At 40.7% G+C, this 27,890-nt stretch overlaps 1 protein-coding gene across 2 annotated transcripts in view; it reads right to left on the bottom strand.

The window, feature by feature from the left end:
* The window catches only part of Zdhhc9 (zinc finger DHHC-type palmitoyltransferase 9), a 34,512-nt gene extending 16,684 nt beyond the window's left edge, over nucleotides 1–17,828 (bottom strand). Inside the window, exons 1-3 of one of the 2 annotated variants that reach the window (XM_047536877.1) lie at nucleotides 17,199–17,353; nucleotides 15,746–16,047; nucleotides 3,610–3,770 (exon numbers count right to left, since the gene is read on the bottom strand). In XM_047536877.1, coding sequence (XP_047392833.1) covers nucleotides 3,610–3,770; nucleotides 15,746–15,912 — 328 coding nt within the window. In that variant the 5' untranslated portion in view covers nucleotides 15,913–16,047; nucleotides 17,199–17,353. Of the gene's footprint in view, nucleotides 1–3,609; nucleotides 3,771–15,745; nucleotides 16,048–17,198; nucleotides 17,354–17,629 lie in introns of those variants that run through there. The other variant, XM_047536876.1, reaches the window with a different exon arrangement.
* Nucleotides 17,829–27,890: the final 10,062 nt, after the last annotated feature.

The raw sequence follows: 27,890 nt of genomic DNA on the forward strand, positions 1-27,890 counted from the left end.
AGAGTTTCAAGTTTATTGTTGTTGTTTGATTGATTACAAAGAAAAACATTAATGGAAGGAAATGCAAAAAATATACAAAAACATCCAACTTCACTAATAATCAAATAAATAAAAATAAAAACACAAAGACAACATTTCCACGTGTTACATTAACAAATATCCAAAGGAATAAAAATACCCAGTGTAGGCAAAGGTGGGAAAAGGTCATTTTCATACCTTACCACTGAGCAACATGGAAACAGCTACCAAAATATTAAATATGTATACTCTTTGACCTAGCAATTCCACTAATAGGAGCTTGTCAAAATTACAAAGACAAATGCAAAAGATGTTCATACAAGATTTGCTGGGCATGGTGACATACACCTATAATTCCAGAACTCGGGAGGCTGAGGCAGAAGACTCACAAGTTTGAGGCTAGCCTCAGCAACATACCAAAGACTTAAAAAACTTAGCCAGACCCTGTCTCAAAATTAAAAATAAAAAGGACTTGGATGTGGCTCAGTGATAAAGCGCCCCTGGGTTCAATCCCTGGTACAAAAAAACGATTTTTCGGAGTCCCTTTTGATAGTGAGAAACTAAGTAACCTCAATGTTACAATAGAAAGTTGGCTAAATAAATAAATGCACAGAATGGTATATTATGCAGCCATTTAAAACACTATGGATGAATGGTAGCACAAGAAAATACAATATATTGTGAAATGAAAAATATATGCTAAAAATCTATAGGAATAAGATACTATCTTACAAGAATAAAATATATGCATAAAAAGATAGATAATAGAAAAACAATTACTAAGAATAATATATGCTTTTTAAAAAATACTTAAATAAGGAAAAATAAAAATTACTGACAGTCTCTCAACTCAGAGAGAGTCATACCTTTTATAATATTTTCCTCTTCTCTTAACAGATAAATAAACATTCATGACTTTTAAAAATTTGAGATCATATAAATGCAATTTTGTACTATGAATTATTACTTAACATAAAACTAGGAACACTTACCCAGGGTCATCAATTTTTTTCTAAAACATCACTATTAACAATATTCCATGATATGCATGTACTATGATTTATTTAACCATTTCATATTGTTAGGCATTTAAGTTGTCTCTGAGTTTTAACTATTTAAATGATACTGCATGAAAAAACTTAGAACTCTGTAGATGAAAGTCTCAATCTCCTTTGATCACTCAATCCTAGTCCACTTCTCAGTTCCCCAAGAATATATTCACGTGTTAAAATCAATTTCTAAAGCATAAAAGCATGCTGAAGTCTGAGCAGTAATATGTGAAGTTGCAAGCATTAAAATAGCTATATTCATATTAAAAAGAAAAATGATACACTAAAACTGCTTCTATAGTAATTTGTTTAAAATATCTGATTGTTTCCTTTAGCTAAACCCTTAGGGAACCCTTAATTACCAGGTCAAAGGGTATAAACTTTTAAAGCCTGTGTTACTTTTTGCCAAACTGCTTCCCAGACAGATTTATGAATTTCCATGCTGCCCATCCGTAGCATATGAGAGTCCCTGTCTCGTTGTGCCCTTGCCATGCAGTATAATTCTAAAAACAGAATATTTTTCAATTCACTTTGATTTTAAAAATATCTGCCATATGGAACATTTTTCCTTTTTCTGCAGAGTGGGGTAGGTGCCGTGAAATCAAACAATAACAGTGTGTCACAAGTCTTAAGAGGATGGGGACAGCTATTCATTAGAGGATGATATAAGTGCCAGCATGCCACCTTAATATTCCTTTGCATATGCTTTACATGAGGGTACCTGGGAAACAGAGTTCATGGTTCACTCTTCCCAGGAGGTGCTATGAGGCAAAGGAGTCACATGACTTCTCCCCCCAACACACACACACACACACACACACACACACACACACACACACACACAGCATACCCAGTACAGGGCTGACTGTAAACTGACAAATACTTGCTAACATAAACGTACACATCAACTAAAGAATGCACTCTTCTATCTGGAGAAACATGCTAAATGCAGAGGTCACAAAATGACAGCTTGAGTCTAGGCCCCAGGGCCAGTGACAGGGCAGAAAAGAGCTAACCTTGTTGCTGACCTGCTGCGAGATGCAAGAGACAAGTCAAGATACTGCCTTGACCCTCAGTTTCTCCATATGTGAATGGAAAGGGGAAATATAAAAGAATGACTGAGATAGGGGGAAAAAAAAGCACTCACAACTCTCCCTCACTGTCTTGCTCTTAACTAATCCCAGTTCTACCCTCAGGTTTCCCAGAACTGCAGTTGTGCCAACACACCTCATCTCTGCTTTCTTTCCACCATTCCCACCCTCACCCAACCCCTAGGTAGTTCTAGCTCATATGTGTGCATATCAATTTCTCCTTAGCTCAACAAAAACAGGCTGGGTTTTTCAAAAAGAAATCCACTAAAAAGCTGGGGGCAAACATAGGTAAAAACAAATAAGAGTAATATAAAAGAATGGAAGCCTCAAAAGCAGCCTCAAAGAACTAAAGACTAGTCACAGGTTGGCACTCTACTGGCATGGCATAGCTTCTGAGGCTTACAAGTCCTGTGTCCCTTTCTTCTGCTCTATCTGGCTTAGATGCTGACTCAAGCTACCAAGTGCCAAACTTGAGAACCATTTAGGTAGTCAGTGCTGCTGGTCAGGTGGGCTCCCATTACCTCCCCAGTACTTGTACCGCAGACTTCTTTCCCACTGTGAGCTCCCAGGATATCCCCTCTCTAGCCCTGGGATGTTCTGCTTCAATTCACAAAGCCATTCTGGCTCCTCATAGTGTAGCATATTAATCTCTGTCCCAAAGACTCTTCCTCTAAGTTGCAGACTGCACACTACTGAGCCTGCAATTGCTTCCTTTACCCCTCCTAGAATTCTTAGTGGTTCCTGGCACTACAGCTGCCCCCTCTCACCTCTGTATTTCCCTAAAGCAGGAATTCTTGGCCAGGGATGCTTTGGAAAATCTATGAATCCCTGAGATTATATCCAAAATTATATGTATGTACACATATAAAAATAGTTTAGCCAGGTACAGTGGTGCATGCCTGTAATCCCAGCGACTCAGGAGGCTGAGGCAGAAGGATCACAAGTTCAAAGTCAGTTTCAGCAACTTAGTAAGATCCTAAGCAACTTAGGGAGATCCTGTTTCTAAATAAAAAAATAAAAAGAACTGGGAATGTGGTTCAGTGGTAGAGCACTCCTGGGTACAATCCCCAGTATCAAAAAAAAAAAAAAAAGGATAGTTAATGGAGGAAGGTTACAGCTTTTATCAAAAAAATAAATAAATAAAAAACTAATGCTGGTAACCCCCCCAAAAAAGTAAAAAAACATCCTCTTGGGGACAATACAGCCAGACCTTGGTAATAAATCCTTCCTGCAATGCAACCCAACATGGGGAAGACAAAGCATGTGACTTTAGAATCATGTTATACCTGCCTTACCAAATTCACAGGGCGATCATGATCTCAGACTCAGAATCTCAGAAAGAAAAGGCTAGAATAGCAGACCCTGAATCTGCAAGCACTACTATGATTCCACCCCTTAATGAATAGGGCCACCCACTACATAGCAGTTTGCCATCTGGTTGGGAGACTCACCTATCTCCATTTCTATGAAAGCTGCTTCATCTGGTAGGGCACGAGGAATCACTCCAGGGTCACTGAAACTGGTCCTCAACAGTGTGGCCATGGAGAAAAGGAAGAGCATAGCAGCAAACACAGGGATGGCAGGAGACAGCTGAACAGCCAGGTAGCGACACCTGAAGAAGGCAAGCAATTCAACATTTAATTATACCTATCCTATGGTGATCTCCAATTGTAACAAGTATGTCAGTCTTGTCTCCACAACATCAGTAGTACCTCTTGAACAGGGACCATGCTTTTACTTCTCTTACTCTAAACACCTAATACATAGTATGAGTTCAACAAATACTCAATTGATTGATGCTACCTATAGTCTCAAGGGACCTCCCTTATCCCTAAACTAACCTATGCCTCCCAACAACCTATTGGGAGCCATATTTCCTCTGCCTCAGCAAAGAATCACAGTCACTAAGGACAGGGAAGCACCTGAATTTGGCTTTGCAAGCACCAAAGTTGATCCCACTCTGGGAATTTCCAGGGCTTTTGATGCCCACTCATCTGGCATTAGGTTTAAGCTTGATGAGGAGGGAGAGAAAGAGGACCAATCAGGAAGTAGGCTCACAGTGTCAGAGGGTATCTCAGCATGCTTCAAGACAATTGAAAAGATTCAGGGCTGCTGATGAGCTACAAATATTCATTCCTCAATTAGCTCAGCTAGTAGGTGATTAATGACCATCATAAAGTGAATAAGAAAATTGTATCTCCTTAGTGCCCCTTCCCAACAGCATATTCACTCCTCTCTTTCCTCATAATACACCTCTTCCTTTCTGCATATCTCAACTGTGCTCATCTTTCAGGTCCTGGTGACACTCCTGTCATCATTATAATTACAATTTACGAAGTACTCACCATATGCTGGGCACTGCACTAAGCTCTTTAAATACATACCTCATCCAATTCTCGCACTAAATCTATTTGATAGATGAAGAATTTAGAACTTAGAGAATCTTGCCTGCTCCAAAAGGCCTATGCTAAGCTCTTCTCTCCCTTCCCTACTCCCTGTACCTCACTGCCAGAGCCCTGTATTATTTCCTGGCTGTTTCTCAGCATGTTGATTGTATCTCCCCCAATCAGACTTCATAAGAGCAAGAAACTGGTCTTACTGAACCAGAAACTCTTGGGTTTGACTCCTGGCTCTACCAGCTCCTACTTGGGTGAGTCAGTTAACTTCAGTCTCCTTATCAATAAAAGGAGGATAATAACAGTACTTCATTGGATCACCATGTGGATCAAATGCACTCACATAAAATGCTTAGAGCTGCACTTGACATATGTAAATGCTAAATAAATGTCAACCATTAACATTATTGTGATGATTCTATATCTCCCACAACCCAATAACTGTAAGGAAAAAAAGAAGCTATCAATAAATACTTGTTGATCTGAACAGAATTTCAAATCAAATGAATGGGAATATCTGATGAGAGTTATCACTGGCCTATTTTTATTCTCCTCCTGAGGCACATTTCTCCTTGAAAAAAATATCTCGACTGGAGGCAGACTATAAGTGGATGAGCAAGGAGCAGAGGGAGAGCAGAGAAAGTAAGCTCAGGAAAAAGCTTAGCTCATCAGCATGGGGAGCAGGCAAATTGCAGTCCACTCAGGACATTTAATCCCAGGTTGTATATTCATGGCAGTTGCTGAACAACCCCTGTGAGGTCCGTCTCATGCCTCCCTGCCACACACACAACTGCATGGGGGATGCAAACCAACTGTCATATTAGGCAAGGCAGTTTGTGATGAAGGTAAACAAAAATGTGTATTGGATCTGGAATATGATTTTAGTGGCTTTTTTGCTTGTTTCCTTGCTTGCTTGTTTGTTTTTAACACAATCCTTGATCTGAGCTTGCCCCCCCCCCTGCTTTTTGGTACCAGGGATTGGACCCAGGAGTACTTTACCACTGAGCTCAATCCTCAGATCTTTTTATTTATTTTGAGACAGGGTCTCACTAAGTTGCTTAAGGTCTTGCTAAATTTCTGAGTCTGGCTTCAAACTCGTGATCCTCCTGCCTCAGCTTCCTAAGTCAACGAAATTACAGGTGTGTGCCACAATGCCCAGTCTTAGCTTACTTTTGAATCATTTATATCCTTCTTCTAAAAGCCAACTGTAGGAAAAAATTGAGAACTGAAGGATCTAGCAGCTGAGTTCAGGGTAATTAAAGTTCATATATATATATATATATATATCACTAGTTTGTGGATTACTCTCCTCTCCATTGCTCCCTTTCACAGGAATACATAGTAATAAAAGAAAATTCAGAAATGAAGATCACTGCCACTTATATAAGACCCAAAGGACACAGGAGAAGCATAAGGCTTTGTTTCATGAACAAGACAAGTGAAATCACCATACTAACAGAAAATAGCCATCTTCCTAGTCACTGCCCATCCCTAAGAATACTCCAAAAAACAAAGAAGTAATGTTCCAAGACTCCTACTACCCTGAGTATATAGTCTCCAACAAAAGTCTTTTATAAAAAAGCAGAAGCTGGGAGGATTAGCGCACACATGTAATCCCAGTGACTCAAGAGGCTGAGGCAGGAGGATCGTAAGTTCAAGGCCAGCCTCAACATATTAGCATTAACAACTTATTGAGACCCTATCTCAAAATCAGAAATAAAAAGGGCTGTGTATGTAGCTGAGTAGAGCACCCCTTGGTTCAATATCCAGTACAAAAAAAAGTATTGTTATAAGTCAAGCATGGTGCTGTAATCCCACCAAATTAGGAGGGCAAGGCAGGAGGATTGTAAGATGGAGGCCAGACCTGGCAACTTAGTGAGATCCTGTCTCAAAATAAAAAAAAATATAAAGGACTGGCGATGTGACTCAGTGGTAGAACACCCCTGGGTTCAATCTCCAGTACCAAACACACACACACACACACACAGCAGAGCTAACTGATCAGCTACCAAAAGGAGTGCAGAACAAGTGGAACAACCACCAAAAAAAATTCAAAGTTAATGCTGCTCCCCTGTACAGAAGGATCCAAGCTTAACAAAGTACGGTTCCAACACCTGCTTGTAGACCAGACAAAGGACAACTTAGATTTTGAATTATGCTATGCTATCAAGGATAAAGGTCTCTGTAATCTCCACACAGACTATCTTCTGCACCTGCTAAAACAATCCACTCTGTATGTCAACAACTATACAACAGGCTCATTGTATTGTTCTCCTCCAGAGATGAGGCTACTGGCAGCCAGTTGTCTCTAGTGAGTGGGTGTGGCCAGGAAGGCAGATGTGGAACCAGTAGGCCTTTCTACTCCAAGTAAGAGGAAACTTCGAGAGCCAGCAGTGATTGTGAACTTCAACCCATAGTGTCAGTTTTCAAAAATTGATTTTTTAAAAACTACCTCCCTAAGCGAGGCATGGTAGCATGCACCTGTAGTCCCAGAAATTTGGGAAGCTGAGGTGGAGGATCACTTGAGCTCACATGTTCAAGACCAGCCTGGTTAGGCATAGTGGTGCACACCTGTAATCCCATGACTTGGGAGGCTGAGGCAGGAGGTTCACAAGTTCAAAGTCAGCCTCAACAACTAAGCAAGGTCCTAGGCAACTTGGCGAGACCTTGTCACAAAATGAAAAATAAAAAAGGGCTGGAGGGATACGGAGGTAGCTCAATTGGCAGAGTGCTTGCCTCACATGCACAAGGCCCTGGGTTCAATCCCTAGCACCATGAAAAAAGGGCTGGGGATGTGGCTCAGTGATTAAGCTCCTCTGGGTACCAAAAAAAAAAAAAAAAAACTATGGTGGAAGGATTGAGGATATGTTGGTCAAAGAGCACAGAATTTCAGTACGGAAGAATAAGTTCAAAAGATTCAATGCACATCATAGTGACTATAGTTAATAGTAATTATTGTATGCTTGAAAATTGCTAAGAGAGATTTGAAATGTTCTCACCACAAAAAGACAAGTATGTGAAATAATGCATATGTTAAATAGCTTGAGTTAGCCATTCCACAATGTATATATGCATCAAAACATTGTGTTTTCCACCATGAATATATATAATTTGTATTTATCAATCAATGCCCCCCTAGGTTAATCCCATAATTGCAGTAAACTGTAGGTTGGCCTCTGGCAAGAACAAACTATGTGAAGATTTGGAGGTAATTTCCAAAAGTAAGTGATGTTTGTGTATCTTCAAATATTATAAGTGATGTTTGTGTATCTTCAAACATCACTAATTTGTCTTAGAGAATGACCAGATTTGTCACCAATGAATTTAAGCTAATTGGTTTTGAAACCCCCTAGTACTTTCTTTCTATATCACTTCTTGGGAAAATAATATCCATACACTTATGGGAGCAAAATTTTCCTTTGTTTTCCAAGTACCAAGAGGCCTTTCTCCCTCTAGTGGATTAGAAGTTCCAGTTATCCCTTGTGAATTTTATAAATGCAATCATGTCCCCAGTAAGTCTACATTTCTGCCACCTAAAGAGAAACATCATTTTAAGTCATTGTCTACCAACTTCTTGACTGGCCTCGGGCTTCCATACTGGGCTAGACAACTGGACTCCCATATGTCCCCCTGGGCCACATGGTGGTACTGATCAGCAGTAACCAGCAGTGCCAGGCTGGGCTGGTACGTCATGTCCCATCCCCCACTCCTAGCATGCTAGTTCGTTGAAGGGATGATGATAATGACACAGACTTCAATTCACATGAAAAACTCAAAAGAGATTCATGAGTGGAGCTGGTAAGGAGACCAAACAGATTCCATGGCAGGGCTATGCCTCACAGACTGGCAGCTTGAATTGGTGTTCTATATAATATTCTGCTTCTAAGTCTCCCTAATAGCTTCCTTGCTATGATTTTTATGTTTTGTGTGTTCTTTTATCAGTGCAATCATTCAGTCAAATATCTATTGGTTCGACAAAGGAAGAACAAGAGAAATAGGAGTTAATTTTGTTGGGGAAAACATAAGTAACATATGAAACAACTAAAAAATTAAGACCAAAAACAAAGTGTTGGAATGGTGATTCAGACTCAAAGGACTGTAAGTGGTCTGAAAAGAGCTCTCTTTGGGGAGCTGGGTCTGCCTAAAACTGCTCCAATAGCAGTTATTAAGGATGGCTTTAAAGAAAAGCTGTCCTTGGAACATCAGGTAAGACCCAAGATCAGAGACCCATGATGCCTTTGGTTCAACACGATAGGAATAAGCCTTTGTTATAAGTCTTCCCTGATATGGATAGAGGGCTGTTTTCTTACTTACAATCTACCTGCTCTAGACTGAATGTTAATATATCCACAAAATTCAAGTTGAAATCTTAACTCCCAATGTGATGGTATTCGGAGGTAAAGTGGGCCTTTGGTAGATGTTTTGGTCACCTAAGGCTCCACTTCTCATGAATGGGATCAGTGCCCTTTATAAAAGAGACTCTGGAGGACCGTTTTACCCTTTCTGCAATGTGAGAACACAAGAGGACAGCCATCTGTGAACCTGGAAGCCGACTTTCACCAAACACCAAATCTACCAGTGCTTTGATCTAGAAATCTTGCAACCTCCAGAACTGTAAGACATAACTTTCTGTTGCTTACCAACCACCCAGTCTATGATAGTTTGTTACAATGGCCCAAAACAGACTAAGAGTCTACCTCTAAAGCATGATAAACATGTAGAACCACCTGTAAGACAGTTTCAAAGTTCTTATGACAGTCTGCTGAGAAGGAAAAAGTTTACTTTAACACTAAAAACAAAATTTGAAATCAGCTTCCTCATGTAATGCTATGTGAAGGCCAGAGGAAAAGGCATAACCCTCTTTTGCTCCAGTAGCAATGCAGAAAATTAACCAAACAGGCATTTTAACTTCTGAAGTGATAAGCTGTCTTCTCACGGAGGTGGTTTAAAATCTGTATCCAAGCAAATCTATTCAGTAGTTGCCAAATTCCAGTTATAATAACAAATTTCAATTTTTAATTATAATATACCCCTACTTAAGAATTAAGAACAATTTCTTCCTTGCTGCCAACTATATTAAGCCCCAAATTCTACAGGCCAGTATTCTAAGGTTTTCTATTAACTGGCCTTCTCTAATCATCATCATGAGACCTCTATCTTCTCATTGCTCCATTCCAGAAACATCCCTCTAATTACCCTGAATTAGCTAGCTTCTTGCTATTGCAAGAGGCATGAGGTGTCTCATTTTTTCTTAAACAGAATACTGGTTCTGGCATATCTGAGGAGGAAGATTTAGGATGTCTCTTCTTTCCCTCAATAAGCATCTCAACCAATGTCAGCATGCTTGGGGACATCCCTGTTCTTTGTGCTTCCTTTTCCCAAAATAGAGGTTCACTATATTCAATTAAGACTCATTCTCAAAAGATGGGAGAGGTATTCAGTGGAGATTGACGATATGAAATTTATTACCACAAAGGTAGAAGAAGCTGAAAATGTTCACAGGAACTCTTGAATGAAGGGAACATTAAAAAACTGTTAAAGGAAAGCAAACTGCTCAGGAGACCTAACCCAACCCTTCCTCAGGGAGCATGCTTTATCAGGAGTAATTTTAGCTAAGTATTTTAACAGATTAATATCAAAGAGGCCGCTTCTTTCTAAAATTGTCATTTGATTGGCCAAGTCACATATAGAATCCTAGGCTAGGACCTCCATAGAGTTATTCTCCAGGGAATGCTCTCTTGGCTAGAAACCAGAGTAAAGTCACCCATCCCTCTTCCCAATCTCACCTAAAGATACTCTTTAGGAACCTGGGCCTTGTCACTATAGGCCTGTGCCATGTCAAGTTTGGCTCTGGTCTCTATAGTCCTGTTTCCTCAAAACTGCAACTATGTATTCTCGTAAGATCTGTTTTTCTGTTGCATCTGTTCACAAGGACATGGTGCCCCTTTCATCAGGATCACCCACAGAGTAACAAGGTAGGGAGAACACACTGCTCAATTTTTCTCCAAGTCATCTTCATCCTGGCAGCAGGACCTAGGAGCAGCCACAGAAGTGATGATCCCTCATTAACTCACAAAGCTCCTTACATTGTAAGTTCCCATTTAGAGATGGGCCACTGGTTCCTGCAAGGCTACCTGAAGGCCATGCTGAAATGCTATCAGTTTTCCACAAAGATGCTTCCATTTTCTGGGAGTATGAGCTTAGGAGGCCCAAATAACCTAGATAACACACACACTAGTGGGCAAGAACCCAGAATATGCTGCTCTAGCATTTGGCACCATGCACAGCTTTAATAATGTGAATACCTTTAGGATCCCATAGCCAAAAGGTGACCATGAGTTGAAAGGTAGTATCATACAGAGACACTGCTTGGTCAACTGGTGAAGTAACCTCACTTCTGTGAACCTGGTTTCCTCACTCACAAAAGAATGCAGAGTATCTCCAAAGTCCTTTCCATCTCTACCATCCTGTGATTCTGTGAGTTAAGACTGTTAAATTTTAAGTGTATCCAGACTGTATTCATTCAGCAACATTTATTGACTATCTACTTATAGAAAGCCTAGTGAAGGACATTGTGGGGGCTACACAGACATAGGAGATAGTTCCTGACCCTGAAAGAGCTCCCCTATATCTTTGGAGGACAAAGGAAAAATATAATCACCATAGAATTCAGAAATATAAGAAATGTCAGGGGCTGGGGAGATAGCTCAGTCGGTAGAGTGCTTACCTTGCAAGCACAAGACCCTGGGTTCAATCCCCAGCACCGCAAAAAAAAAAAAAATGTCATGTAATTTTTTGTTGCAATTAAAAGAGCTTGAAAGAGGGGTAGAATTTGGATGGGCTAGGAGAAGTGGAATGATTAATAAGCAGTGTTACAAAGCTTTATTCGGTTCATCCAAGTCAATGACTCCTCTGCCAATATGTACATCATAAGCATCAATGGGGACCAGTACAAGAGAAACTGGTCTGATGGCACCTTAATATGATTTCCTCCATACATGGCAAAGTGAAAACATCAACACTGATCATAGTAGCCAACTGCTTCTATTTCAGGGGTCAAGGGTCACACAGTCATTCTTGCCACAAGAAAGTCTGGGGACCTTGGATGTATTAGAGGTCTGGTTACAAAGTTCAAAGAGAAAGCCAGGCAGCTAATTCCAGAAAACTGTGCTTGGTTCTTTCCCAAGGATCACACTTTTTTTGTGTGTGTATACCAGGAATTGAATTCAGGGGCACTTAACCACTGAGCTACATTCCCAGTCCTTTTAATTTTTATTATTATTTTTTTATTTTGAGACAGAGTCGTACTAAGTTGCTTAGGGCCTCACTAAATCGCTGAGGCTGGCCTCAAACTTGCAATCCTCATGCCTCAGCCTCCCAAGTCACTAGGATTACAGGTGTGCACCTCTACGCCTGGCCCAAGGATCATACTTTATCAGGAAGTCGAGTATGCCCAAATACTACAATAATTTTTCAGTAAGCTGGACAGCTCACAAGTTGTTGGTGTCATTCCACTACAGTGTCCTGACACTCTAAGACAAACCAGTGACTATGTGTTCACCACACAAGCTAAACAAGGTTTGAACAGAAAAGACTGAAAATGGTTCCTGTGCTCCAAGCTGAAACTGGCACACACACTCACAATTCCTCAATACCTCACCCCCTGAGAATTAATTAGGAAAGCCATCTTCTTCAAGCATTGTACAATTTTCACTCTGCTTTTAAATTTAAATACATTTACCAAGAATACAACTACATTTAAATACAGCTACCTACTGGTAATCTACACTCTGCTTTTGTGTGTATTTGAATCTTCTAGTCTCCGCGTTATATGCAATTTCAGGTTCTCAGAGTTGCAAGAGGTTTAGTGATTATGCAGCCCAATTTCCCTGAGGGATGGCCATCCAGCTTCTTCAGAAATACTTCTAACAATACAAAGCTCACTGGCTCCCAGGTGAATGACCTTTTTTCTGTTTTGTTTTGTTTTGTTTTATATATTCAACCTTCTGTCTTTCCACTGAAAATTATAGCTCTCTCCTTTGAAAAGTCAAGGTCCATAAAAGCAAAATCTAAAAATACAGTGGTAGAGCACTTGCCTTTCATGTGTTGAGGCACTGGGTTCGATCCTCAGCACCACATAAAAATAAATAAATAAAATAAAGGTATTGTGTCCATCTACAACTAAAAAAATTTTTTTAATCCTAAAAATACAAAACTATCTACTACTAACCAATACTGTACCTTTTTCATTAAAGGGCACCCATGTGCCCAACCAGACTTTTCAAGCCATCTGACTGACCCAGGGTTGTGCCACAGGCGCCATAAATCAACTCACATTTTTTCCTAAGCACTTGCTACAGAGCAGGTCTGTGTAACTAAAATGCACATACAGATGTGTTCCAAGATCTGAACTATCTCTACAAGGCAAAAATGCAGCTGTCAGAGGATATGGAATCTATGCTCCTAGACAATTTAAGAATGAAAACAGACAGTCATTCATCTATTCAAAAACCCTCACCTGCTTGAAGGCAGGAAACTAGTTCAGCTAATTTCCTGATATCTCACTGAGTTCTAACACTGACAATGAAATCCATATTCTATCCCCAAAACTCTACCCTCCACTAAGTGGCTGATAGTAAATTATAGACTCAAAGGAAAAGGTCAACCAAAGAGACTTCATTTCTCAGAAGCATGCCAGTGTGCCTTGTACAGCCTGTCACTGGCTAAGTAAAAAGCAGCCACCACCTACAGCATCTGTGTGTCACACACATACACATTCAAATGCAGATTCTACCATTCTCAGTTAAAAGAATTTATCCTCAGGATCCTCTCAACTATGGTCAGATTTATACTTCCCCATTCCACTTTTCAGCTAACACAATAACTTCCTTCTGTCCTCCCTATTCCAGCCCTACCTTCAAAATATTTACTCTTTTATGCAGACAGCTGGAACTCAGAACAGTTTTGCAAAAAAACCACACCCTTCCTATATATAGAAAAAACACAAGAAATAACTTGTAAGCAGTCAGGTGCAGTGGTCCATGCCTGTAATCCTAGCAACTCAGGAGCCTGACAGGAGGATCCCAAGTTCAAGACCAGCCTCAGCAACTTAGTGAGACCCTGATTCAAATTAAAAAATAAAAAGGGCAGGGGATGTAGTTCAGTTGTAAAGTACTTTTGAGTTCAATCCCCAGTACCCACACCCCAAAAAAAGAAAGAACTTGCAGAGGAAAGTTGTCTTGGAAGAAAATTTGACCTGCCTCTGTCAAATAGTAACTTGGCTAATTACACACTTCATCCCATAGGCAGTTTTCTTCAGAGGCCTGCAGGGGCCTAAGTGGAACAGATGTTAGTCAGAGTCTCTCAATGGCTCCCAGATACAAAAAGAGTCAAACAGCAATGGCTTCAAATTCCAAGTTCCCCTGGCCAGTCAAACCAGAGGTTTCCTGAACCCAGAGCTACCAACTCATTCAGAGCCTAGAAGCAAATCTCATCAGTATCATGAATGATTCCAATCATAAAAATTTAACTGAAGAGGTAGGGGGGGCAAAAAGAGAATCACAGTAGAGTTCAGTTTTGCCCTTCCAAAAAGAAGCAAGGCAGGAATAAGTCAAGAAAACTTGAGAGAATGATGAGAAGAATGAAAACAAATTGTTTCGCATTGTGCATATGTCTGTCCAGCTATACATGCTCACTCATACCACACATAAGCATGTGGTGTATGCACACGGGCATACACACATTCAGTCATGAAACTCAGACTGGAAAGCAGCTAAGAAACCCTCAGCAACCTGCCGATTTCACCAAACACTCCACAAAGTCAGCAGCAAAAGCAATAGTAAAAGGACCTTTAACTAAGAGTGCCTCTGACCTTACTTCCATAGCCCTTTATAAACTGGGGCCCCTCTCCCTGTTGCTATTACTCAAGTCAGATGTAATCATCAAAAAGTCAGGCAAAAGTCCCCAAATACTCTGGATGCACTGGGAAAGCCTATAGCCCATAGAGAGGGACAAAACTGTGCCCCAAGGGACCAGAGTTCATTTTAATTACCCACAAAGCCTGGCCAAGGAGCCCCCTTCCTATATCCCCTGGCCACACCCCAACATGGGAGCTCCATTTCCAGATCACCCACGTATATGAAGCACAGCAGGCTCCCATCAGGTATAGCTCTCAGTCAATACGCACACCTCCGGTTCCTCGAGGCCTTCCTTACAGTAATCTCAAAACAATTAACACTACTCTCATCCCTAGAGTGTAGAGCATTCTCAGCATACCCAGTAGTCATGCCACAGTGCCCTAGAATCCAACTGGCCACCTCCCTAGAGAAGTGACCTACACAGACTTCAAACAGTAGCTCTAGTACTAGCTATTACATCACAGAAAAAAAATAACTCCAAGAGAGGTGTCTGTCATACAAAGAATAGAGAGTTGTGTACATTGAGCGATTTTGAGGGAAATAAAGAGTAACTCACTTTTTTTTTCTTTTGGTACTGGGGGCTTGAACTCAGGGGCACTTGACCATTGAGCCACACCCCCAGCCCTGTTTCGTATTTTATTTAGAGACACAGTCTCACTGAATTGCTTAATTTGAACTTGCAATTCTCCTGCTTCAGCCTCCTGATCCACTGGGATTACAGGCTTGTGCCACTGTGCCTAGCCAGAGTAACTCACTTTTAAGAAGTACCTATGTGCCATGTCTCCAGCTTGTTTATGGTACTTCTGGGCCTGAAATCAATCTTCAGTGAACTGGAGATCCCAATACAGTTGGCTTTTCCATTTACCAACCAGTTGAGAACTGAGATACTAAGGAAATAGGACTAGAATAAAGGTCAAGTATTGTTGGATGGTATTATAATAATGAGGGCTACCCCTAGACTTGAGAAGAGTGGAAAGGAAGCAGTTTGTCACCAAACTCTTGTCATTGAAAGAGGGAGGTATCTCCCTTATTCCCAAATTTGTCAGGGGTAGCCCCAAATTAATACTATAAAATTGGTATCAAAGGTCTTAGTCTTTATAGGAAGCACATACTCTGCTATAACCACAAAGCAATGAATTCAGTTGGTAAAAACTATAGACATTGTTCAAGAAGACAGTAAAAGTCATCCAAGGACTGGCATCAAACTCCTCAGAAAGAAGGCTCCTCCCCTGGACCCAAAGCAATCATAATTAGGCAACTCAATGGAAACTCACTCGAAAGCAAAGAAGAGTGTGCAGGTCCCCAGGATGAGGAAGAGGGTCAAGTAGAAAATGCCCTTTTGCCGGGCCATCATGACCCGGCCATCACAGCAAAAGGTGTTCCTGCCTGGGAGTTTCTCCCATTTCCGTGTCACCTTCTTTCTCACCACCATCACAGACATGATTGGAATTCCTGGTCCAAAATGGGCTTTGTGATTACACGAGAGAAGAAACGGAGGCTGAGACCAGCTTCAAAATCAGGTTGCCTGCTATTGCTGCTGCTGGGTCAAACATCATCAAAAGTCCAATTTCTAGCCCTAAGAAAAAGCACAAAAAGGAAAAAAATGAGGTAAGAATGAGAAAATGCATATTAACCCTCCTTTCCCAGAGGCAGAGAGGTGAACACTGACCAAAGAAGTGGGGATAGGAGAAGTTCCCTTCCAGCCTACGTTTGTCCTTTAAAAGGAGAAACAAGTAAAAGTTCTCCCAAAAAAGAAGTGGGCCAGCATTTCTTAAACCATATGCTTCCAAACTAATACTGATTAATTGATAATCATGGAACTTTGGAACAAAAAGGATTTTATAGGTGGTAACCCTGATTATTTGTAAATGAGTAAACTGAGGACCAGAGAGGAAACAACTTATCCAAGATCACAGCAGCAAAGTTGAAACAAGAAAACAGGCTTGATGACTTCTAGTCCAGGACAATTTCTACTATTCCACAATGTTCTTTAATATTCATTAAGAGGACTCTAAAATAATAGTAGAGTTTCTGTCCTTAAGGGGCCATTCCCGTCCCTCCTCCACTTCTTCACCTTCTTCAGTTAGCCACTCAAATATGAATCACAGCAGGGAATAAGTCACCCTCTGGCAGGGCCAGGAGGTTCTGGACACTCTGTACACATACACACATTGTATTTACACAAAACAGATTTCCCCTCATCAGACCCTTTGTAACTTCCTGAGTCCGGGAAATGAAATAATCTTGCTGGTCTAGCCTAACATTTGTGGGAGTCTTAATGAAACCACATTACAGAACTATAGGTGAAAGGCCGACTCAAGCAGGAGAGATTCTAGAACGGTTGGCAACTGAGATGGGTGGTTGTGGGGGGAGGCAGCTGAGACAAGTCATAAGGACGCTTTCTGGGACATTTCTTAAGTACCATCTCTGCTCAGCATCCTGAAACCCCAGGCCTAGCCTTTCTCGGCCACTGCCATCCTCCTCTTCTCAGGTGTGGGGCTGTGGCCTCTATTTACTGACACGACATGCCCCACGCAGGCAAGAATAAGGCGGAAGCCTGCAGTCCCACTGACTGAGAAACAACCAACTCGAGATCATTCCCGGACTGGAGAGGGCAAAGGTCCAAAAAGGGACTAAGAGGTGAGCCGGGAAATGAGAAGGCATAGGCTTGAGAAAGGGGAGGGGGCACCAGAGGTGCACAGAACACTTCCTTTGTGTAAAACTAACCTGGAAAACAATCTCCTCCTGATAAACCGGCCCAGCAGGAGGAGAGAGACCAGGAAGGAGAACCCGGCCTGGGAGAACAAAGATCAAAATCCGTCGGGAAGCAGCAACCAGCCCACTAACCGAGCGTCTGAGGCCCGAGTCCGGGGCCCGGCCGTGGGCGCGGCCTCGGGAGGCCCGCCCTGCCTCTGCCACGCAGCGGACCACCGCCCCAGGCAGGTTGGGACGCGCGCCACATCCACACGCACACGCATCCGCACACTCGTACACACTCACACACGCCCCGCCACGTGTAGTCACCCCGGACCAGGGGCTTGGCGGCTGTCGAGTTGAGAAGGGCGGTGCCAATGTCCCCACGCCCCGCTACATCTGAAGGGGAGGCAGCCCATCATGCAAGCCGAGTCCAGGAGACCCCCACCCCCACCCCTTGTTACCTGAACGAGAGAGACCGAACTCGGCCAGCTACTGAGGGCAGGAAGTGCACTGTCCCAAGGGACCGCGCCGGCCGCCAAAGGTGGCAGCGAGTTTTCCTCCCTGGCTGGGAGGCTGCCTCCTCCTGACAAGGGGCCCCAGTAGTCGGGGCCCTAAACCAGCTGTGGCAACCGCCCACCGCTGGCCAAATGGAACGCTCCTCACGTCACCAGGTCGCTCCAGTAGTTGCTCGCCCTCCATTGGCTAAACAGCCTCAGCACCCCCGCCCCTGACGCTCCTTCCAAGCACTGCCATTGGCTATTCCTGACGCCACTCGACGGTGCCTCCGCCCACTCCCCCACCCATCTCCCTGCTACATGCCCACCTGCCAAGCCGCTGCCAAGCCGCTGCCAACCTCTTTGGGGTCCGAGCGCCAGTCTTTGAAGTGTTGCCGTCTATTAACATAGCTACCCAAAGACATAGGCGAAGGGTAGTGCCGATTGGACAGAGAGGGGCGGGAACCAGCCTCCCCCCACTTACACGCATGGTGAGATACTGAAGCCAACATTAGCTCACAGATCCGGATGCTCACCCCGAACTAGGTCCGCCCTGGGCCTCCCAGTCCCATTCACATTTAAAATCAACCATAACTCCGGGTTTTACTCCTCGTCGTCAGAAAGACGAGTCTTCCCCCTCCCAAGTCCCATTCAGTAGTCAGGCACCCTGGCCAGCATTTCTAATTCTTTCAGAACAAAACAAACATAAAAATGAAGTTGAAAGGGATAACTGTCCTCAAGAACACAGTATCATTTTTACAGTACCAAAAAACGATTCATTGACATTAAGGGACATAGAGAAATTCCACTAAGATGACAAATTCTTCCAGGTAAATAATGAAGGTTGCCAAAAATGTTGTAAATTTCTATTAGATTTGAAGAGTTTATGATAATTAAGGGGGAATCCAAGGCAGAATTTCTACCCAACCAACCAGATTGATTCTTTCCTTCTGTCACTCTCCTCTGCAGATACTGCCACCATGAGCCACTGCTACCATCCTAGTGAGTCACATCCTTTAGAAGTTTGAGATTGGAGTGGGGAAAAGAGTTGAGAACCATAATATTATTTTATAGTGTGGACTTTACAAAGCATCAGGTCTCTTTCCACCAGACTGGTTTTTGCCTTCCAAATGTAAGAGGGAACATAGGAAAAGATTCAAGGTGGCCTCTCCTTATCTGCCACACTGTTGAGAGAGTGCCTTTGTCACCAGCCTAGGTTTTCCTGAGCTTTACAAAAGTTTCTGTAGAGTGACGGTATTGGAATTAGTACAGAAGAGATTGCCAAATCTCTTGTTTCCAAGGCAGTTTTTTGTTGGTTTTAATGAAGGACCACATACATGGTCAAGAACCATTTCTCCTTTATAGTATTTGGATCCCATACAATATGAAGCAAAAAGCTACATGCTGATAATTATATTTGACACTTTCATGACACCTTTCAATAAAAAATTTTAAAGGATCAAAAAATCACTAAGTAATTCTCTCATGAGAGATGTGCTATAATTAATTTGTAGAGGAAAGTATGTCGTTATAAAGCTTCTATTGTTCCTGTGCACTCATGCTGATTATAATCATCAGTTTATTCCTTATGAAGCATATGATCAGTATTATCTCCTCCCATTCCACCCCTTTGAATTCTGGAGGGTTCTGGGATTGCACACACTTGGCATGGGAGGGAGAGGAACTTCCCTCAGCCCCATCAGCTCTCTGGATTCCCAAGCCTCTGTATATCAGATGCCCTTAGAAATAACATGGTCATCCCAGCTGCTACTCTTGTGACTATAGAATGGTCAAAACTCTGCAGCTATCCAAACATACTTTGTCCATAGCTCAGGTACAGGCGAAGCCTGGGAAGTCCTGGAATCCATGTGTCACAGCAACGCATTCCTGAGTTCTGCCCCTCCCTGCTCTGGGTCACATTCCCTCTTGGATTAAATGGCTATGTAAATCAGACTTGGTTTATTACAAGCTGCTATTAATCTTGCTTACTACTAGAATAAAATTAAGGAAAATTTACGTGGAAAACATTCCATAGCACTTCCCTCTCTGTAATTACATCATTTTATGTAATCCTTAAAGTCTTTTTTTAATTCCTTAAAGTCTTAATAGATGTACATAACTAAATCGTGACTATAAACTTAGATTTTTATTTCTTTTTCTCTTTTAAACAAACTTCCCACTATATGCATCCAAATCAGTGTTGATTCTTTTGAAGGGGAGTTATAATCATACAATGAGCACTAGAAACACCACTAAAATCAGGGTGTAACCTTTCATTTTATAAGATAGTTCATAGTTTGGCAGCATATATTCTGGTGTACTTGTGTAAAAATCATTCTCCCTATTTATGGTTCATGTGTGTGTGTACAAGTATAAAGTGCTGTTGGAGGCCTCAGATCCTGAGTGCCACCAATGGGCTGAAGCTTGCCTGTAAGTGTTGCGCCAGAGACCATTCAGTGCTACAGCCCGAGAGAAACACAAAATCAATCTGCACCCTGCATTTGAGCTCATGATGGCTTCTTTTCCTCTATTTTCTTTAGTCTCAACCTTCTTATGTCTCCTTGCCTTCCTTCCCACGCATATGCCCCTTCCCATCCCACCTACCTGCCTGATACCCTTCTTCCTACCTTCTAACTAGACAAAAAGTATGTATTTGTAGACTGAATTGATGAGCAAAAGAAAGAACCACAGTATGTCCTGCCCACATATGACCAGCCCAATATTCTTAAGCAACATCTCTTTCTGTGAGACCTGAGCTAGTACTGCTGGCATAGAAGAGGCAGGATGGTATGTAGCATAGAAAGAACATAAGTTTTATGGCCAGACAGACCTAGCTTCAAATCCTGGCTCAGCAACTTAGTACCTCGTGTAACCTACAGCAAACAATTTATCCATTCTGAGCCTATTTCCCCATCTGTCAAACAAAGCTAATACAGAAGGCCCTCCATGTAAATCAGCTGCAGATCAAAAATAATTTGAGGAAAATTACACCTGTACTGGACACGTACAGACTTCCTTTTCTTGTCATTATTCCCTAAATGATGCAGCATAGAAACTATTTACACAGAATTTACATTATATCTGGCATTATAAGTAATCTGAATATTAAAGTATATGGGAAGATGTATGTAGATTATATGAAAATACTACACCATTTTACATGAGGGACTTGAGCATTGGTGGATTTTTGTATTCACAGGCGTCCTGGAACCAATCTCCTATGGACACCAAGAGACAATTGTACATACCACACACAGTTATAAGGGGAATAAATGTCTGGCATGTAGGAGAAACAACCAATGCTGAATATTATAATGGTATCTATGCAACTGCCATCTCTCACTTCCCTCCTTCAGCCACATTGCTGACTGGGAATGAAGAGGTAAGAAGAATGAGACCCATTACTCATTTCATAGAGCCTGGGCCATCCATATTCCACCATGTTTTCATAACCTCTAAATTAATTGCTGATTTTAGTCCTTATCTGACTGGCTGCTTGGTTTCCCAGTCCCTCACCTCACCCTGTGATTGGGAAAAGCTTGGGCAATAAACTTCTTCTGGTCAATGGCTACTCTTTAGCACCATCTTCTCAAGTGAACCCTCTGCATTGCTGCCACACTATCCATTTCAGTAGGTGAGAGATAAATAGAACTGCTTTTGTTAAGCACCTCCTATGTTCATAGCACTATGCTGGGATTGTTGGCTCTTCTCTAAGACTAAGTAGTATCTTTAAAATGCCAGGACATGAAAGCCAAATATAGAAAAAAAGCCAATAAAAACTGCCCAGGGTGACAGGGAAAGTGTTCATCACAGTGCAACTGAGACTCTGTTCCAGGTGTCAGAAACCCAGCCCCTGTTTCTGTCTCTGATTCCTGGTTGCTCCTGCTGGTGCCCAAATTGGATTAATCTGTGGATTTCTAACTCCACTCAGAAGAGTTTTAGGTATTACACTTAAACCCTCAATACTAACCCTAAGAGTATACTCCCACTAAACAAAAATCCTAACAGCAATGGAGACCATTTATTCAGGACCTTCTTTGAACCAGGGATTGTGCTAGGTGCTTCGTACAGATAAGGTTCCCAGATTATGGTCTAAATATGACGGCCAAGTGAGAGCATTTGATACTGACTTGGCACATCCCTCGTCTGACTCTGCCCAGCCCTCTCATTCCAGGAGCTGACCTCAAAACATTGTGTAGTCCAAAAATATAAACCGGTTTATCAGTCAATCATCAAGTACATATTGAGCACCCACAGTTGCCCAGCCTGTACTAGGAATTATGGGAAATACCAAAGAAGAATATGACATGATGCTAGCCTCCAAGGAAATTAAAATATTCTAAGGGAGAAAGCACCCATGCAGTCATTAAAGATAAATACAAAACAGTGCAGAGTAAAATTCTCAACTGTGCATAGCAGAGTCTCCAACCTCTTAAGGAGAGCTTGCCTCAAAGGGTTGTACCCTTTTGGGCTGGGGCTGTAGTTCAATGGTAGAGCACTTACCTAGCATGCACAAGTCCCTGGGTTCAATCTCCAGCACTGCAAAACTTTAAAAAAAATCGTTATACTCTCTCAAATATTGTTGGTTGAAGAGTAAATTAGTATAAACGAAATCTTTCACTAAGGCTATTTGGCAGTACAATTGACTTAAGTATCTTATTTCACCTAAAAATACTGGTACAAATGTTCAAAAACACATACTCAGAGTTGATCACTATAGCATTGTTTGTCATTGCAAAAATCAGCAAACAAAAAGTCCATTAACTACTACACATCCATTATGGAGTACTATGCACAATACAAATAATGAGATTACCTAGCTACTCAAAAAGCTGAGGCAGGAGGATTGTGAGTTCAAGGCCAACCTGGACAACATAGTAAGAGAACTTCTTTAAAAATTAACAATAAGAAGAAGATTATAATACACATATAGAAAAGAGTAGACCATCACTTGTATGTCTGCATGTATATTCCAGTTTTTTTAAAGTTTTTGTGATACTGGGGATTGAACCCAGTGGCCCTCTATTACTGAGCCACATTCCCAGCCTTTTTATTTTATTTCAAGACAAGTTTTTGCTAAGTTGCTGAGGCCAACCTTGAACTTGTGATCCTCCTGTCTCAGCCTCCCCAGTCAGTGGGATTACAAGCACGCACCACCATTCCCAATTTTCAGTAAAAAAATTTACATTAAAACTATTTTCTTAAAAATTGTCTATGTGCTAAGATGCCAAAAGTCCCAAATATAAGTTAAGTTTGAAAAATAGGTATCTAAACATCCTACTGGTATCTAAAATCTAACTTTTCTAAAATAAAAAGTATGTGTGTGTGTGTGTGTGTGTGTGTGTGTGTGATTTTATATATGTATACTTACTTCAAGAGTCTAGAAGTATATTTAGCAAAAAGGGTTACCTGTGGGAAATGGAGATAGTGAGAAAACCTTCACGTTTTACATTGTACACTTTTTATTATCTAATTAGTTACAAAGGGCATGTATTAATTTTAAGACTTGAGTTATTATAAAGCTGTACAAGTCTCAATATGGTAAAATAACTATATGCATTTATCTTCTTTCCTTCCTGAGACACCATTAGAATTATAAGATGGGGATTGAAAAGCTATAAGACCACCACAATGAAAAGAGTGCTATCAGATGATAATATATTCCACAAACTTTTAGAATATAGAAATAGAAGGGGAGGGTGTCAACTGAACACACAAGAATTAAGGCTGATTATGGAGCTGACTAGTCCAGGGAGAGACTTTAGAGAGCATAAAAGGAAGACTCCAGGTAAAAGGGAAGTCAGCAAAAGAAATGGTAAAATTAAGAGCTAGGGATATTGAGGATACAATAAAGACACAGAATGCAGGAAACAAACAAAAAAGGAGGCAGTAAAGAAATGCCAGGAAAAACAAAAATTATACAAGAAGTTCATGGATCAAAAGTGAAGAATCAGTTTGAATTAATATAGTAAGACAGGCACTGTGGTGCACTCCTATAAGCCTAACTACTCAAGAGAATGAGGCAGGAAGATTGCCAAGTTTAAGGCCAGCCTAGGAAACTTAGCAAGCCTGCCTCAAAATAAAAAAATAAACAATAAAAAGGGTTAGGGATGTAGCTCAGTGATGGAGCATTTGCCTACCACGTGCAAGGTGCTGGGTTCAATCACTGCTACCAACAACAAAATTAGCATAGGAAGTGGATTTCAAGAAGAATAGAATTTATTCTGAGCAATAAACAAGATAAAAAAAGAAGCTGGAAGATAGCAGAAATGTAATAAAGAGGACATATATTTAGTTTCTAAAGCAAAATCAAAACAAAACAAAAACAAATAAATGGGTTTAAGGAATATCCAAAATTGTCCCAAAATGCCATTTTCCAATAATAAATGATATAGAGTGATAAATGGAGGTTGTGACATTGGAACTATAAAGAAGAAAATATAATCAGGGCACAGCACAATCTTTATAATGAAAAATATTTACATATTCACAATAATGTAAACACTATATTTGTTAATTTACAACTTTTGGGATCCAATGCAGAGACAAATCACAGGAAACTTAATTATGATTACAAAGTATAAAGTAAATGTTAACATACGATGTAAAAACATAGCTTGCAGAAGTTAAAAAATAGAATTAGAGGAGGTGGAGGGATATGTAGAGGCACTAATATTCTAATTTTAGGAAGTGTGGAATCTAAAGATACTTTCTACAGATGAACAAGAATTAGAGTTTTTTTTGTGTCTTATTTAAAGGCACGAATATAGCCAATAAAACATAACCAAAAACAAAGCTGCAGATTAAAATGGATTTTTGTGTGGAAGGGAGCTAAACAGAGGAACTAAAAATAGTGATGTATTAGGAAGAGAGACAGTGCTAGAGTCTAAGTGAGTTAAATCTCCATCTATCAGAGAAGGAAGTCAATAAATGATGTCTAGATCTGGTAAACCAAGGAAGGATGTAAAAAGAAAGAATTATTGCAATATTCCCCTTATTGGTCTCCCTGCTTCCACCCTTCTCTCTTTTGGTCTATTATTATCACAGCAGCCACATATTTTTTAAAACTTAACTCAGACTTTGTCACCCATGGCTTGTCCAATAGTTTCCCATCTCACACAAAACAAAAGTCAAAAGTCGTTACACTGGCTCACTAAGCCTTACACATTCATCTGTCTCACCATCCCCCACGCTACTCCCCTTGCTCATTCCACATCAGCCCCAGTGACCTCCTTACCATTCCTTAAACAGACTAGAAATGTTTCCCCCTTGCCACCAGCTATTCTTTCTGCCTAGAATTATCTTTCTTCAGATATTAGCATGACTTGTTCTATTACCTCCTTCAGGTCCTTTCTCAAAATGTCTATTTCTCTAGCAGATATTCCCTGGTTACCCTATTTGAAATTGCAGCCCCTGTCCAAGAACTCCCTATCTCCTTTCCTAGCTCTTTCTCCATAGCATTTGCTGCATTTTAAAGTACTAAGTATTTTATTTATTTATCTTGCTTATTACTGCTCTTCCCTACTAGAATATCAACTCAATAAGAACAGGTATATTCCTCTGTTTGGCTTGCTCCCCTGTTCCCAGTGCTCAGAAAAGTGACTGGCACACAGTAGGTATTTGTTATGGGCTGAATTGTCTCCTCCCAAAATTCATGTGTTGAAGTACCAACCCTCAATACCTCAGAACACAACCATACTTGGAGATGTCTTTACTGAGGTGATTAAATTAAAATAAGGCCATTGAGGTAGATTCATAGTCTGATATAACTGCTGTCTTTAGAAAAGTAGACAAAGATACCAAGGATGCATGTGAAGAGGCAGCAAGAGAGCAGCCATCTTCAAGGCAAAAAGAGAGGCCTGGGGCAGATCCTTCCCTATGGCTCTCAGAGGAAATCAACACTTCTGGCATCTTGATATTTGACCTTCAATCTCCAGAAACGTAAGAAAATAAATTTCTATTATTTAAGCCACCTAGTCTTTGGTGTTTTGTTTTGGCAGCCCTAGGAAACAAACACAGTGCTCAATAAACAATTAACTTTAATGAATGGAAAAACAGGTTATATTCATCAGTTTTCTGTTGCTATAACAAAACATGTGAGGCTGGATGCTTTATAAAGAAAGTGGTTTGAGTGGGGTTTTAGCTCAGTGGTATAGTGCTTGCCTAGCAAGTGCAAGGCATTGGGTTCAATCCTCAGCACCACATGAAAATAAAGGTGTGGTGTCTATCTACAACTAAAAAAATTTTTTTAAATAAAGTGGTTAATTTAGCTCAAATTTCTGGAGATTCAAAAGCATATACCAGCATTTTCTTGGCTCTTGTAAGGTCCTTCTGGCTACATCATAACATGGCAGATGGGATCATAGGGGGAACACAAGTGAGAGGGCAAGATCACTTGGTAAAACAGAAATCCAAAGAAATTCAGGTGCCAAGCATATTCTTCTTACAATAACCTCATCTTAGAGAAGCTAACTAGGACCCTGTGAGAACTATATTAATCTATTCCAAGTGTGATGTCCCCAGAGACTTAATCACCTCCCACTAGGCCCTACCTCTTAAAGGTTCCACCACCTCTACACCACCAAAATGGGGATAAAGCTTCCAGCACATGAATCTTTGGGGTGAAAAAAATCACATTCAAACCATAGCATGGGTGAATGGATATGGCAGGACCATTAGGAAAATCCAAACCAAAAAGATAAAAGTGGTAACCCTTAGAGAATGAAACTGTAGGTAGAGAGGGATGAGGCAGGATATAGATAGTTGCTTTTCATTAAAAGTAAATTCTTGGCTCAGTGGTGGAGCACTTGCGTATCATGTGTGAGGCACTGGGTTCGATTCTTAGCACTGCATATAAATAAATAAAATAAAGGTCCATTGACAACTAAAAAAAACATTTTTAAAAAAAGTAAATTATTTGGTACTGTTTAACTTTTGCCTAAATGAATGTATTATTTTGATAAACATTTTTAAATGTTAATTTTAGAGAGTTTTTTACAGAATAATAAAAATACGTTCATGGGCTTTTATATTAGTGATTCTCCATGAGGGCAATTTTGCCCCTCTCCAGAATGTATTCGCCAATATCTAGAAACATTTTTTGTTGTCATAACTCTGGGGAAGTACTACCAGCAATGGGAACACTGCTAAAACTTTCACAATACACAGGACAGCTCCCTGCAACAAAGAATCATTGAACCCAGAACATCAGTAGGGGTGAAACTAAGGAACCCTGTTTTACATAAATGTGCAGATGTAGCATCATTACAAGTTATTAAGGAAATTTGTTGCTGTTTAGTAAATGGAGTCAACATATGAGAATATAATGTAGAAAACTTATGACTGTCCCACAATCCTTCTTTAATAGCTCTATTGGAGAAAAATTCTGAGCTGAATGATAGTTCTTATGGCAGTGCTAGAATATAAGAGGCATAGGGAATGTAGAGAGACTAAAATCTGTCCACAGATCCTTAAAAAAGCCTTCACTATCCATAAATGCAAGTGGATGGTTCAGGTCATATCACATCACTCTCACTTAATGGCCTCTTTCTTCCAATCTAATCCATCCCCTTTGCTCTTCACAAATCAACACCAAATGCTGACTTCTTTCTTTTATCTCAAATCCCAAATCCAACCTTTCTCCCAGACCACAACTCATGCTAGTTGCTCATTTTCTGCATCTGTGAGCCAAGGGTTCACCCTTCTGTCATTTACACAGCACCTCCTTGATGAAATCTTCTCTAATTCCTTGGAAAATAGTGAATGACTTCCTAAGTGATTCCATTGTATTTATTTACTTATTTTGCAGTGCTGGGGATCAAACCCAGTGCCTCACACATGCTGGGTAAGTGACCTACCACTGAGACATATCCCCAGCCCTTTGCTAATTCCATCCTGCTAAAAACATGACCAACTCCTTGTCCAATAATCTATCAAAAACATCTACTTTCTTCCCTATATGAATTTTTATTTTTTACTGGTTCTTTTTAGTTATACATGACAGTAGAGTCTATTTTGACATAATCATATATGCATGGAATATATCTTGTTTTAATTCAGACCCCAGTACCTCTCCTTCCCCACCACTCCCCACCCCCTGCTCCCTTCCCTCTATTGATCTTTCTGCCATTTACCCATAGTTATTTTTTTAGTTAATTTCTTGTAGATGTACACAATGGTAAGATTCACTGTGGTGTATTCATCTATGAATATAAGAAAGTTATGTCTG

The sequence above is a fragment of the Sciurus carolinensis genome, chromosome X (assembly GCF_902686445.1).
Source record: "Sciurus carolinensis chromosome X, mSciCar1.2, whole genome shotgun sequence".
NCBI lineage: Eukaryota > Metazoa > Chordata > Mammalia > Rodentia > Sciuridae > Sciurus > Sciurus carolinensis.